We start from the raw sequence: 15,909 nt of genomic DNA on the forward strand, positions 1-15,909 counted from the left end.
TACTTACTAAATTAAAACTTGTTTTCATGTAGTTTGAGAGTGTTAAAATGAAACTATGTAATTATTCAAAACCCTAAGGTGTACGAAAAATTTTATAGGAAGTTTAAAATATCTGCAAAACATTTCTAACTTGCTCTTCTCCTCCTCCTCCCCTACCCTACCCCAAACATACTATGGATAAGCATATCAAATTCTTCACCCTTGGAACTAGCTTTTTTCTGGATCTTTAGCATGTATATTGTTGCATTTTCACTTCAAAATCTCCTTTGATTAAATCACCTTGATTGGTCTTAACAGTTTAAATATGGATGGCACTTTACCTTTCACAATCTGTAGACTTCATATAGCTTGAACAAATGATAACATAAACTTTCAATATTGTATTTCAACAAAAAGTCACTCTTGGAAAGATTTGTTGTTGATGAGCTAGAGGGCCATTCCCATGGAGGTCCCCAATGCCTTCATCCACTTGATCTTTAGGATTAACTTTCTCACATTTAGTTGTTCAGGCTAGCAATGTTGGTATTCACTTGTATTTTTAAGCTTCTTTTTTGTTAAAGTGAGGTAAGCATTTTACACAGGTTGTTTTTGTTATTCCTGAACACAGCCTTACAAAAAGCTTCACCTCAATGAAGCCACAGGATATACCCAAGATCACCAAGAATTAAGGTTATACCCTCAGCTATGACTCCAAAGCTAAATACTCTTACTACTTACTCCTATTGGAAAAATTGATACCTGTATTCCTTATGTTCTGGCCATCTGCCTCCCACCATACACACATGTGAGTTTACTTAGCTTACTAAGAATACCAGGAAAGGGATTTGATGGATCAGCAAGCAGAGAGTTGTGGAAAAGGAAAATGCGACAACCCAAAGAGGGAAGGACATGATGTAGAAGGTGAAGGCAAATTTCCCCTCTCTAGTTTATCCAGGATTATATAGACCCCTGTTTTGCAAAATTCAGGGCTGATGAATGTTCTCAAGTACTCAAATGAAGTCTTCTGAAGAAAATAAAAACTAACAGGAAGCCATGTGATTACAGTGGACTTGACCCTCAAATCAGAGCAAATCCTTATGTATCGCTAAAGAAATGTAATTCATGTCCTTAGTTCTCAAAAAAATTTTTCTAAATTTTATTCAATAAAACATTCTTTAGATTTAGGGGTCATTGCTCAATCTGACTCCTAAGTTGCATCTATCTTTTGTGACTTTGTTATTTTAAAAAAGATGGTTTTGATGATACATAGATATCTATTTTTGGTTACTACTACAAAGTTAGAAAGTCAATCACAATAATTGTTTTACCAGGCTGGGACCTCCTTGAAAATTAGAACTGGTGAGCCCCAGTGCATAGCTCAGTGCTTAGCTTAATGTACTTGCTCAATGAATTCCTATACATGAATGACACCATTTATATAAAATATGGTGCCAATTACCACACTGACACTTTGTCTGAAATTCCTGTCTTGCTTTCCTCTTCATAATAAAATCTCCAGTTAATTGAATTTGGATTGAAGAAACTTTCTGGACTCCTCTATCCCACCCTGGTCTCTCCATTCTCAAAATTTTAACACATGAACAGCAACTTCTTAATATTCAATACCTACTTGTTCAATGAAAGTTTATAACATTTTAGTGATTAATGTCAGGACCTTGTGTTTGAGTTGGTGAGAGTTCTAATCTTGGGTAGATGGCTATGCAACTACATGATCTCTGTGACCCAGGGTAACCAACTGGACATCACTGATGATCAAAATGCTTGAATTTGAAAAAGTTAAAGTAAACACTCACTGGACTCTCTAGAGTAGGTGCAGAGTATTCAGTGATATCCAAGATAATCTCTGTGAGTTGGTTATGCAGTGAGATGCTTTGCCTTTGAACCTATGCTTGGCTCCCACAAGGACAGTGTGCTCCACACATGTTTATGCTATTTCAAGGTTCTCACTTTCCTATGACTGCCTTGTTGCACAATCTGCCTCACTTCAAAAGCACTGGACTCTTGTAAGGATGAATGACCTGCATGTGTGATTAATGTTTTGTTTAGTCCTTACCACAATTCCCCAGTCATGTAATGCCTCTGCTTTTTGATTTTACCACCCACATGTACGAGTTTGTCCTATTGTAATTCTACAGAGGACAAACTGCCACAGGTGATCTGAATGAGATGTGCAAAGAGTGGAAAGAGGAATCTCTATTAACTTCCTTATGGATTGAGAGAAGAAATTTCTTTCGCATTAGTAGCTCTAGAAAAATCATCATTGTACCCTAAGAGAACAGTCAAAGGGGAAGGCCTAGTTTGACTGAAGCATTGAAATGGTCTTTTCAAGTCAATTGCCACAGAGGTAACTAAGTAATATGAATCAGAATATCAGCAAAGAGCATCACTTGTGAGGAACTACAGCACACCATGCATCTCCAAAGGCCCGCCTCTGTTGCTGTCCATGGTACTGAATCACTCCACTCAGCCTAGAACACTGAATTGTAAAGTCACAAATTAGAAAAGGAACATGCATTGGGGAACTGTCCCTACAGGGAACACTGCCGGAGTGTCCACATCAGTTGGGAAGAGAGAAACTTCCTCCTTCACTGGCCCAACCCCATTTTTAGCCCATTAACTTGAATTTTTAGATTCTTCCTCTCTCTCTTCATTTTTCTCTCTTTCTTGATTCATTTCTTTAAAAAAAGAAAAAAAAAAAAAGTCCTTGATCATGGATAATATAAACTCTTTCCACTTTGAAGGTTGTGTGGAAACTTGGAAAGAACATAAATTTTATATAATATGTAAAATTTTTATATAAATAGCTAAGGAAAAACACTTGGAAAATATACCAAAATTAATAGAAGGATGACTGGGTTGTAGAATTTTAAGTGACTTTTTTCCTCTTATTTATAATTTTTTTCATCAAGTTTTCTAAAACTGACATATATTTTATAATCTGAAAATAAGTTTAAAAGACAGTAAACATGACTTGATTTTAACTGTGACTACACTGATTAGTAGCTGCATCATTTGAGCAGCTGACATATATTCCTCCCGTTTAATATTCCATATAGGTAAATTGGAGCTAATGGTTATGTACATAATGGGCTGCTTTAAGGATTGGATAGGATACTGCACATTGTGGAAATCACAGGAGGAAGAGTAGCTCAGGCTTGGGGATGAGCAAGCCAAATGAGAAAAATGCGAATTTGTGTCAGGCTCCAATAGGTGAGATGAAAACCTCTTTTCCCAATAACTCAGTTGGCCTGGAGTACCTACTGCAGGTAGGTGTTCTCCTAGTTTCCAGAACTACAGCCATGAACACAATGTTATCTTGCCCTTGTGTAACCTATGTTACAGATTTTCTTTTATGGGCAAATCAAAGCTATTACCATTCCCCCCTTCCCCTTTACTCAGTGCTTCCAAAGATTTGCTGGCTATGACAGAGATATGCTGAGCTAACATACTAATATATGTCAGTGTCTCTCCAGAGAAGGAACATAAAAAACCGTGTTATTTAATAAGTATGCTGGGTAACTGTTAAAAGGACGTAAGTACAGGAAATATTTAATCATGGTAAACTCATGGAAATGAGTAAATTCAAAAGCTGAAGAAAATTTCCAAACTTTGTAGAATAAGGACTAAACATATTTTTACTACCAAATAATTCACTAAATGAGATTTCCCATTATCACCAACACAGTTAGAAATATGGGTTAAATGGAAATCTGGAAAGAGAATTGTTCTGTTTTCTTTATATCACAGCAGGAGAGTGTCTTCTTCATCTTAATAGACCCATTTCTTTCCAGGAAGACTAGCAAACTACAGGATGTGGGACATTCAGATATCGTTAGCTGAATAATGAGTAATATGAGGAGTTTCACTGTGTTTATTTACTGACATAGAAAATTCTCAGGTGGCATTAGTGGTTAAGAATATACCTGCCAATGCAGGAGACGTAAGAGATGAAAGCTCTATCCCTAAGTCTAGAAGAGCCCCTAACGTAGGAAGTGGCACCCCACTCCAGTATTCCTGCCTGGAAAATCCCATGGGCAGAGAAGACCAGCAGGCTATAGCCTGTGGGGCCACAAAGAGTTGTACATGACTGAGCATAGCAGACTGGATCACAAAAAATTCATTTTGAATATTTTTAGTTTTCACATTCATGCCCTGCTAGATAGTTATTAATAATATCCCATGTTAGAAATAAGTAAATTGAGGCTTGGAAGTCATGAACTTTCCCCAGAAATAAATAGCTAGCACCTGTCTGCAAGTAAAATCTGTTACATGAGCACACCTTTTTCTTTCCATCCTGCTTTACTGTCACTGACACTGCTATCCATCATTGGGTTATGCTTGTTGGGGCAGAGTTTCAGAGGGGTAATCACAATAGCTTTATCCACAACCCACAATGCTCTGTGAATGACTTGTCACTGGGTGTTAGGGAGGAAGTTACTCCATCCATTCTCCTTTCATGAAAATTGAACACCAGTTAATAGACTGATACGTTTCTGCTCAATATGCCCATCTTTCATAGATTTCACTGATAAATTTCTTTAGGTATGTGGACAAAACTGATTAGGTTACTAGCGAATCCTCTTTAGCTCTCCTCTGGGTGAGACTCTAAAGATGCCTTTGCTGTCTATTTAGTTTAGTGCATTAGATATCAATTTAATGAGCTAAACTTGGGATCCAGAGGCTCTCCTTGCTAGCACTTCCAATGTCCAACACGGAGGCTAAGGAAATGCTAAGAAATGCCTCAAAATAAGTATCTCCATTGCTTGGCTTTGGGGATGAGTTCACAATAATCTTCATTCTTATGCTAATTAGTAAAAGAACATATTACTAAATAATAAATATTAAAGGGCACAAACTTATCTGTGATATTTCTAGGCTTTCATGCAACTTAAGCCTACACTGAATTCTGCTATGACTTTCTTTCTTTACTATTTGATCAGAAATACTCAGCAGTAGGTGATAATTATCTTCCACAAGTATACTCTCCACCCCTTCCCCTAACACTAATACACACCCAAAGGGAGGCAGAAACTCATTCTTTCAGAAAGTGATCTCTTCCTTTTTCATCACCCTAACACTTTTTTCCCAGTTCTTTTTCTCCAGTAGAGCTTCTTGGTTTCCCTTTGCGAATTTGGGAGTTCTACTTTCTGTCTTCTGTACTTGGCCATGCCAAGAGTACCTTTCACATAAAGGAGGCTGACCATCTCTTAGTTGATTACCAAGAAATGCAGACCTGCCAGTAGTGAGGCAGGAACGATGGATGCCGACCCACAGCAGGAGGCTTGAGTCTTAAACAGATAGAAAGTAGCAGGGCATTCTGTACTAAATTTGCTGGCATTTGGCAAATATAGGGCTCACCCTAGCACTGCCTGGACACTTGAAATAAACATAAAACAAAACAGAGTATCCTTTAATAAGACATGAGAATGCCCAGAAACTTAGATGCCCTGCACATGACCCCTTGTTCCCTTACAAAACAAACAAAAATTAAAATGTATCTTTTCCATTTTTCCCCAGGAACTTAACTTTCATAAGTGTAACAAGTATAATAGATGGTGAGCAAGCCTTATTATATTGTAATATGTGTGCTTGTGTGTGTGTTCAGACTTACTCAAACTACAGTTTGTTACCATAAAAAAAAAAAAAAGTGAAATATGTCAAGAAAGAAAGAAAGGAAGGAAGGAAGAAAAATTAACCTGTATCTCTCCCTGCTGCTGCTGCTAAGTCACTTTAGTCATGTCTGACTCTGTGTGACCCCATAGATGGCAGCCCACAAGGCTCCACCGTCCCTGGGATTCTCCAGGCAAGAACACTGGAGTGGGTTGCCATCTCCTTCTCCAATGCATGAAAGTAAAAAGTGAAAGTGAAGTCACTCACGTGTGTCCGACTCTTCACGACCTCATGGACTGCAGGCTACCAGGCTCCTCTGTCCATGGAATTTTCCAGGCAAGAGTACTGTACTGGGTTGCCATTGCCTTCTCTGTATCTCTCCCTATCTACTAAAATTACCTTGTTTAAAGAATGCTATTTATGGCTTAAACATTTAAAAATGTGGATTTTTCTTCTCCAATTTGGATAAGGAAAATATATTACTTCAACTGTGACACAGCAACTTCTAACTGACACACTAGGAAGATAACCTGCTACAAAAGGAGTTCCCCATAGCCCAACATGGCCAGGGACAGGGCAAAGCTTGACCCTACCCAGGTTGAGGTGCAGGGCGAGCCTCCCTCTCTGGAGCTCCAGGGTGATGTGGTCTCCCCGTTGTCCTTCTCCATGGAAGAGGACCCCATCTCCTTGCATGCTCTTGAACTTCAGGGAAATCACATCTTTGAGAGTACTCATCAGCTTCTGATTGAACCTGTAAAGTAGGGAGCTTCGACCATCGAAGTCAGCAACGTCCGATTCTAGGCACAAAGAGAGAGAGGAAGGAAAATCAGTGCACATCCTCAGAATGTTCTCCCTCTTTCTTGTCTTAGCTGTTGTTCAATTAATTGAAATGTTCCTGACATCTGTAGGGTACTGAATCAAGGGGAAACATATAGACCAGACCCAGTATAATTAGACTCACGGGAAATATTATTTACAAGCAACCATCACATACTCAGAGTGAACTGATCATCAGTCTAGAAGTAAAACCTCTCATTAGTGATAGCTTTTGCTTGAGGGGACAAGATGTGAATACCACAAGTACCTTTGTCAGGCTGTATTGTGTCAGATGCCTGGTTATAATAGTCTCTCATGATTTATCCTCCTTATTAACTTGCTTCTGATAGCTGGAGTCATTTTCTCCCATCATCTCCAGCTCAAGGTCAGAGATGAAAAATATAGTTCATTATTTCAACCCTGACTGAAAAGTGCAGTTTTCCTAGACTTGTGTTGAAAAGGAATCTGAGGTTTTACTTTAGGTTCCTTTAGGTTTCCTTTAGGTTTATGGTTTCCAGTAGTCATGCATGGATGTGAGAGTTGGACTGTAAAGAAAGGTGAGCACTGAAGAATTGATGCTTTTGAACTGTGGTGTTGGAGAAGACTCTTGAGAGTTCCTTGGACTGCAAGAAGGACAAACCAGCCAATCCCAAGGGAAATCAGTCTTGAATATTCATTGAAAGAACTGATGCTGTAGCTGAAACTCCAATACTTTGGCCACCTGATGTGGCCAAAGAAGAACTAATTCACTGGAAAAGACCCTGATGCTGGGAAAGATGGAAGGCAGGAGGAGAAGGAGACAACAGAGGATGAGATGGATGGCATCACCGACTCAATGGACATGAGTCTGAGCGAGCTCTGGGAGCTGGTGGTGGACCAGGGAAGCCTGGCGTGCTTCAGTCCATGGGGTTGCAAAGAGTTGGACACAACTGAGTGACTGAACTGAACTGAACTTAGGTTCACTGGAAAATAATATTCAGTAAAAGCAGATTTACTATTTGAACAGAGAGGGCAAATAACTTGCATCCTAATCATGCCTGCCTTATCTTATGCTGATGATATGTATCATTTTAGTTTTCATATAAAAAATGAATATACATTATTGTGAAAGCGAAAAAGGAAGTCCTGGTAATTATGATTTAGATAAGCTTATGTAGCAGATATGAATAACCATATCTGAAAATTGTATGTCAAAAAGCTAATAGGAATTTTCTTTTCCTTTTTTTATTGATGCATAATTGATAGACAACATTATAGTAGCTTCAAGTGTACAACACAATGATTAGGTATTTATATATATTGCAAAATCAGCAGCACAAAAAGTGTATTTAACATTTGTATTTTATGTAGTTACAGAAATTTTTTCTTGTGATGAGAACTTTTAAGAACTACTCTCTAAGCAACTTTCAAATATGAGGAATCTTACCTCATATTGAATACATAAAGATGGCAAATAAGCATCTGAAAAGATGCTCCACATCACATGTCACCTGAGAAATGCAAATTAAAATAATGAGGTACTGTTAACTGTATGCCTGTTAGAATGGCCTAACCCTGAAACACTGACACCACCAAATGCTGAGGTAGGAGGGTGTGGAGCAATAGGTAGTCTCCTTCACTGAGAGTGGGGACACAGAACAGTACAGCCACCATGGAAGACAGTTTGGTAGTTTCTTACAAAGCTAAATGTACTCTACCTATACCATTTACCAATCTAACTCTGTGGTATTTACTCAAAAGAGTTGAAAACTTGAGTCCACACAAACACCTGCACACAGATGCTTACAGCAGCTTCACTTATAATTGCCAAATCTTATAAACAACCAAAATACATTTCACCAGGTGAATGGATAACTAAACTGTGGTACATTGAGACAATGGAATACTGCATAGCACTAAAAAGAAATGAACTGTCAAGCCATGAAAAGAAAGAAACAAACACAAACCTTAAAAACATATTACTTAATGAAAAAATGTCAATCTGAAAATGCTACTCTATGAGTCCAGCTGCATGACGTTCTAGGAAAAGCAAAACTATGGGACAGGAAAAAGATCAGTAGAGGCCAGGGGTTGATCAGAGAGAATCAACCCTCTGGAACTGGCAGAGCACAGAGGATTTCTAGGACAGTGAAAATACCGATACTGAAATGATAAGATGAATGTTATTATATGTTACTCTAAACTTATGGAATATACAACAGCAACAATGAACTGTTGCAGAAGTCGGACCATGAAAAAACCAAGCACCGCAGTTGGAGAGTTGGAGATTCAGGTTTATTGTCGAGAAACCAAGCACCACGCTCGAAAAGTTGGAGAAAGCAGGTTCATTACTCCGGTGGGCCCAAAGGAGTTAACACTTCCAGCTCTGTGCCCAGAACAAAGGAGTTACAGAATGTTTATAGACAGTGCATGACACCAGACTTTAGTGGACAGTGCTGACTGTTAATAGGCTAGTTCAAACTTGGGGTCTCGGGCACATGGAAACAGCAGTTAGGAGAGAGAGCAGGGGGATGCCTGACCTTTACACAGACATGGTTAAGCAGGATTACAGGGGCTGGATAATTGACAAGGATGACTGATGTAAGTTTCAGCTCAGTAGCCCCAGGACCTATCTTCTGCCCGTGTGGCTGGCCTGTAATATTGGATATGCATTCAGGAGGCCATTGTCATCTTTCTAGTGTCCAATCTGTAGTTCAGTTCAGTTCAGTCGCTCAGTCACCATGAATCGCAGCACGCCAGGCCTCCCTGTCCATCACCAACTCCCGGAGTTCACTCAGACTCACGTCCATCGAGTCAGTGATGCCATCCAGCCATCTCATCCTCGGTCGTCCCCTTCTCTTCCTGCCCCCAATCTCTCCCAGCATCACAGTCTTTTCCAATGAGTCAACTCTCCGCATGAGGTGGCCAAAGTACTGGAGTTTCAACTTTAGCATCATTCCTTCCAAAGAAATCCCAGGGCTGATCTCCTTCAGAATGGACTGGTTGGATTGAGACCTGAGCTTTTTGGTAGGGCCTCTATCTTTATAAACTGGGACTCCCAATGATTCACCTCGGTCTAGGGGAAGTAAGAAAAGGGAGGGACGGATAGTTTCCAATACCATGCCCCCCACCAGTTGGCTAAAATTAGATATGCGTTAGTCCCACAAATCCAATATAATCCTTCAGGCCAATGTCCTTCAGTGGACAAGTCATCCCATCAAGTCTTTAAATCAGGGAAGCTTGCTAAGGATGAGGATTAGCCTCTGTATAGTTTGGGCTTTCCCACGTGACTTTGAAAGGAGCTAGCTGAGTTACACCCCACTCCAGTACTCTTGCCTGGAATATCCCATGGACGGAGGAGTCTGGTAGGCTGCAGTCCATGGGGTGGCTAAGAGTCTGACACATGACTGAGCGACTTCACTTTAACTTTTCATTTTCATGCATTGGACAAGGAAATGGCAACCCACTCCAGTGTTCTTGCCTGGATAATCCCAGGGACGGGGAGCCTGGTGGGCTGCCGTCTATGGAGTCGCACAGAGTCTGACATGACTGAAGCGACTTAGCAGCAGCAGCAGCAGCAGCTGAGTTACAGAAGCAGAATGAGCATGAGGTTATTTCTAGCTGGGCGAAAGTTTTTAAATTTTCCTCTTCAAAACCATGTGGACTTTGGGTGATGGTTGTTTGTCAGTGTAGGTTCATCAGCTGTAATAAATGTACTACTCTGATGGGGACGCTGATGATGGGGGAGGCGGACTTGTATTTGTGAGAGCCAGGGGTGTTTCTATACCTTCCTCTGTACTTGCCTTAATTCTGCTCTGAATGTAAACTGCTCTAAAAATAGCATTTAAAATAATTAATAGTGATTCTTTGGAGTTGTTGTTATAGGTGTTTTTATATTTTTCTATTCTTTCATTATAAAAACTTTTACAAAAAATATTTTATTACTTTTGTAATAGGAGAATGTTAAGGCTATTTAATTACAGTTTAAAACAGATCCATTATATACCATCTTACGTGGGTGGGATGGTGGTTAATGGGTGTATGAAGAGGATGAAATTATTCTTATTTGAATTAACTACTTGATAAAACTCAATTTTTTATTATTCACCAAGCAATTAAAATCCTCACCTTGAGCATACACAGTGATAAATTTTTTTTTTTTTTTTTTGGACCAAGGAGCTAGAAATATCCTTTGGAAAGCTGAAATTTTGAAATGAAAATAAAAATGAAACCATCCTTTTTTGGTAATTAATTTTAAAATACAATTTCATAATTTATTCCTATGGAATAAAGTGGTTCTAACCAAGGTTGCTAATACACCTGAGACCCAAAAATGAAATTGTCCAGAGGCAGAGGGATATTCACCAATCCTCAACTTTCTCAGACCATCTCCCCCATCACCCCACCAATGCTTCTACCTCTGTCCTCTGAAATCAGTCTCTACCAAAACCTAGTGCGGACTATAGACAGCAAGCTGGTATCAGTCATAGCATAATAAGGATCATAATATAGATAACAGCATGAATGTTAAACTGTGATGGCTATAGCTTAACTGGGTCATGTTGGCAGCTCTACATCTTGAAGACTTTATATGCTTATCTATAAAATAGGGTAGTTGCATCCTTCAGAGAAAATTGCTGTGAATATCAAATGTACTTACCCATATAAAGTGATAATGTATACAAAGGGATTCCACCATGTCTGGCATGTTACTTGTGTTAATTCCTTAAGAGGGATTAGGAGTATTAACAGTGTTTAGGATACACGGAGGACCTTGCATTCCTCCCCAGTCTACTCTTGTGGCTGACACTCCACTTTCTCACCTACAGTAATGCTTTTCACTTTTTGAGTCAATGGTTTACTTCCCAGGGGATGCAAGTTGGCCCCAAGTTTTCTGTTCTGCCATACTTCAAACTCCACTTGAAATTCTTTGTGTGCAGGTCTGCACCTGTGTCTTCCTGCTCTATTCTGAAGCCTACCCGCTGGCTCCGCACCAGACTTTGGATTAGAAACTGAGTCCTTAGGAGCCTAGTGCTGAGTGAGGGACATGGCACATACAACTGGTGAGCCATGACACTAATACGGCATGTCATGAGCTAAAATAGAAGGGTACGCCCACTGCTATGGGAACAGTATAAAGTTCAAACATTGTATATGACTGGGAGAGTGGGGTGATTTCTGACATGAATAAGCATGCAATCTGAGTTACTATTGAAAAGACATGCCTTGATCTACTTGTCTCATGAGAAATTTGGAAAATTTTCAAGAAGATATGCTCAAGTGGTTTATTAAGATTCCAGGAACAACCAGAAGGAAGGAGGTACTGCCCTTCCCCACCCCTCACCCCCTGCTTCTCAGCCTTCATGCCACGTCTTATTGCCTGGAGGCCAAAACAGCCTGGAAGGGGGCCCACCAGTGATGGTAGTAATATTGCTGAGGGGAGTAGACTCTTCCTTTCTCCATTCCATGGCACTATCTCCTCTTTTCCAATCCATCCCAGCACTCACGATCTGCAATTCAATCCCTCAGATATCAGTGTTTTAAGTGGTGATGACATAGGTTACTTCTAAGAAAATGTATCTTCATGTTGCCACGAGATCTTAAGGAAACTGAATTGATCAATAGGGCAGAAAAAAAGAAAATATTGTTGAAGTCTCACAGACCTGGGTTTCAAATCTGGTTTTTCTATTTACTAGCTGGGGTGCCTAAGGCAACTTTCTTGACTTCTCCAAGCTTCAAGGTCCTATTTTTACAGTAGAGCTAAGAGAAACTTACTCTAATAGCCTCTACAAGAATTACATAAATCATTCTTGGAAATGAAGAATCACTCAATATTTCACTCCCTAATTCCATCATTAATCCAAAGCTATTGCTACCATGGTAAAGATCTGAAGCATGATGTGAAGATTGTATGAAGAGCATGGTATAAAGGAAATCTGAGATTGGGGTTCAGTATGCCTCACGTTGCATTGAGCAGACATTTATCCAAGCCTTCATCATTATCCATATTCTCACTATAGCCTTATAACTGCCCTGCTGGACTCAGCCTCTGCAACCTCTCTCTGTCATGCTCCCATTTTCTTTGCTAAAGCCCTTCAGTAAGCCCCCTTTGCACAAAAAATTAAATTCTACCTGTCTCAAGTCTGTCTAGCCAAGGCTATGGTTTTTCCAGTGGTCATGTATGGATGTGAGAGTTAGACTATAAAGAAAGCTGAGTGCTGAAGAATTGATGCTTTTGAAATGCGGTATTGGAGAAGACTCCTGAGAATCCCTTGGACTGCAAGGCAGTCCAACTAGTCCATCCTAAAGGAGATCAGTCCTGGTTGTTCATTGGAAGGACTGATGTTGAAGCTGAAACTCCAATAGTTTGGCCACCTGATGTGAAGAGCTAATTCATTTGAAAAGACCCTAGTGCTGGGAAAGATTGAGGTCAGGAGGAGAAGGGGATAACAGGATGAGATGGTTGGATGGCATCACCGACTCAATGGACATGGGTTTGGGTGGACTCCAGGAGTTGGTAATGGACAGGGATGCCTGGCATGCTGTGGTTCATGGGGTCGCCAAGAGTCAGACATGACTGAGCGACTGAACTGAGCTGTCTCTGTCCTACTTTCTCCCCTCATCCACTACTTCTCTCCACAACCTTCATCCTACTCCAAGTCGTGTGTGTGTGTGTGTGTGTGTGTGTGTGTGTGTGTGTGTGTGATATGCATAGGAGCACGCAGTTAGTGAGTGGCAGAGCTGGAAATCCAACCAACCCAATGGGACTTAGGCTTACTTTGAGTGTGCTGAGAACCTTCCTGAGTGCCACCCCTCTCTGGCTGATGCTCTGACATACAGCTCATTAGTCTGGTTCTTAGCCCTGCCCTTAGCAGCTTCCTCCCGCAAGTTAGTTTTCCACCGAGCACACTGCCACTCTTTAATAATTCACCTCCCAACCAGATTTTGACACTTAGTTGTTTCCAGATGTGTTTACTCTCCAGCTCTCAAGCAGGACAGTCAATCCCTTGGGAAGAGGGTTCACATGTGTATAAATCACCTCATTAATTCAGAACCCAGAATTTCATGTGAGCTGATTTAGGGACCTAGTGCAGTACCTGTTCCTGAGGGCAATGCTGTCAGCTGTCCCTTGACCTCCTCTCCTGTAACCTGCCCCCATCCCACAAGAGCCAGGCTACCCATTCACACTCAAAGAGTTTATTTCTCTGGAGGCATTCAGTCACGATTCCTGAGTTCTTCACAGATGCTCTTGATAACAAAGATGAGAGGCCCCTGTTAGAGAGATCAGAAGTGTGACAGGTTTTCTCTTAACACCACTGAAGGCCGATGAGAGAAACACTTCGCCAGTCCAAGAGAACTCAGACAAATACCCTGAACCTTTGCAATGTTATTCAAGTCTCATGCAAAATGCACCAGCCATTTCACAAATGGAGAAATCACATTTAAAAAAAATGAAAAAAAAATGCGTTTAAGAAGGATTAGAGATTTCTCCCACTGAAAAATTAATATTTCCTCCAGACACAGGAGAATTAAGCATTCAGATTCCCAACTTTACTTGGCTACCACAGATTTAACATATTAACAGAAAGGGCCCATCTTTTTCCAGTGCTGCTATTAAGAGAAATAATTCTATTATACACTGGACTTTCCTGAATAGATACTATCGTAACCACCTTGTCCTAATATTCTCCTTTGGTATTAATTTGCATCATGAGGTCTGGTTATGAAGATCTATACCTTCATTCATGTTTTACACATGTCTTGAAGCAAGATGCTCTTTAACAATATGAAAAAAAAAAACAGGAAAAAATGAAGAAAGCACTGAAAGATGCATAAAGGTTAGAGAAGGATCCTACTGGCAGATGAAGAAGTGTGTGATCACCACAGAGTATAGTTTTTAAAGCACTGAGAAAATTACTGACAAAACTAAGTATATCCTCTGCATTTTCTATCACAGCTTTTCTAAGCCACTCGTACAGATTTCTTCATTTGGATTAAGCAATCCATTCTCCAGCAGGAAAAGAAACTAATTAGCATATTTTGCCTAATTTAATGTTCTTCTTAACAGCCTTAGGAGGTTCATATTTTTCCCCATTTGTAAAAAGGAGAAGCCAAAGCTTGGGAAGATTACATACCCTGCCACAACATATACACACAGTAATGAACTGTTTGACACAGAAGCCCTAAATGTTTTCTCATTAGAAAGTGGGGTGTCAGTGTGAGGATTATGACATGAAACAGCTCATGGACAGGGATACTGTGCATGATCCTGGTCCAGGAAGAATCAGGCATGCCTGCGGAATGTAATATGAGGGAATGTATAAGGAAGAAGATGCCCATTCAAGGAAAGATGAATGGGAGCTTACCTTACAGGTTGATGTTGATTTCCTCGTGGCCTCTGCTCTTTTTGCCTTTGCTCCTTTACTCACAGACTAAGTTCCATCAGAACAACAGTTCTTGGCTTTTTAAGGGTAGATATGCAATGTCCACCCCACCCTCATTACCTCCACTAATCTTGAGCCTCCTACTCTGGTTGATTTGGGGGTCTCACTTCACCCAGACATTCTCATATTTGAGCCTTTATTGAGACCCCCTCCACACTGTGAGGTTCATGTTCAGCACAGGGGGATAGCAATGAACTCAATAGAGGTCCCTGGTCTCAAAGGCTAAGCTGGAGGCAGTGCTACACGATTACACATTCCTGGGGAGGGGCTGAGCACTCGGTGCAGAATAAGTCTAAAGGAGTGATGTTCAACCCTCTCCAGCAGGAGATAACACTTCTCCCTAGTCCTATGCATCCTAGGGATGCATAGAAGTTAGGCAGGTGAGGTATGTGTAAAGGTCATTGCCAACAGAAAGAAGGAGGTTCCTGTTTCAGAAGTACAGATCTCAGATCCACAAAGATTCCAACTTGCTGGACCAGTTATTCCAGAGGTGTGCTCTCTGTACCAATAGCCTTGGTATCCCCAGGGAGCTTGTTAGAAGTACAGGATTTAGAATATCACTGCAAACCTATGGAATTAGAGACTCTGAGCTTAGGACCCAGACATTGGCATGTTTTCAAGCCCACTAGGTGAGTCTGATGCTCACTGAAGTTTGAGACCCTCTGGGCTAAAAGAAAGCTAGGAGAGTAGGGATGCAAGAGGCTAGGAAGAGAGTCAGGGATTTTACAATGGAGGATCCTATTAAAAATAAAATAATGAGTTCTAATGGGACCCTGAGATCAACAGCGAAATAACTGTTAAAATATTAAAAATAAGGAACCTTAAAAATAAGTTGGGCTTTTAGAAAGAACTCTCTGGATTTTAGAAAATCCTTCCATATTATTTATTTGGTCAGTGCACATTCCAATCCTAACTACCTAAACCTCTCCCTCAGTGGAATTACCCAATTTCATTGTCTGCTGCCAAGGTGACAAAGCCCTAATGTGGTCTTTTGAGTGTTCTTTTTTCCTTTTTCCTGCCCTTAATACATGATGGCCACTCATCAGATTTCCTTTTTTAC

The 15,909-nt window shown here is 40.4% G+C and overlaps 1 protein-coding gene across 1 annotated transcript in view; it reads right to left on the minus strand.

The window, feature by feature from the left end:
• Window positions 1-15,909, minus strand: part of CNTNAP5 (contactin associated protein like 5) — a 1,089,942-nt gene that overhangs the window by 579,856 nt on the left and 494,177 nt on the right. Inside the window, exon 5 of the mRNA XM_018061606.1 lies at window positions 6,204-6,407. Within this exon, the coding sequence (XP_017917095.1) occupies window positions 6,204-6,407 (204 nt within the window). The remainder of the gene's footprint in view (window positions 1-6,203; window positions 6,408-15,909) is intronic.

Source organism: Capra hircus, chromosome 2 (assembly GCF_001704415.2).
Source record: "Capra hircus breed San Clemente chromosome 2, ASM170441v1, whole genome shotgun sequence".
NCBI classification, from domain to species: Eukaryota; Metazoa; Chordata; class Mammalia; order Artiodactyla; family Bovidae; genus Capra; species Capra hircus.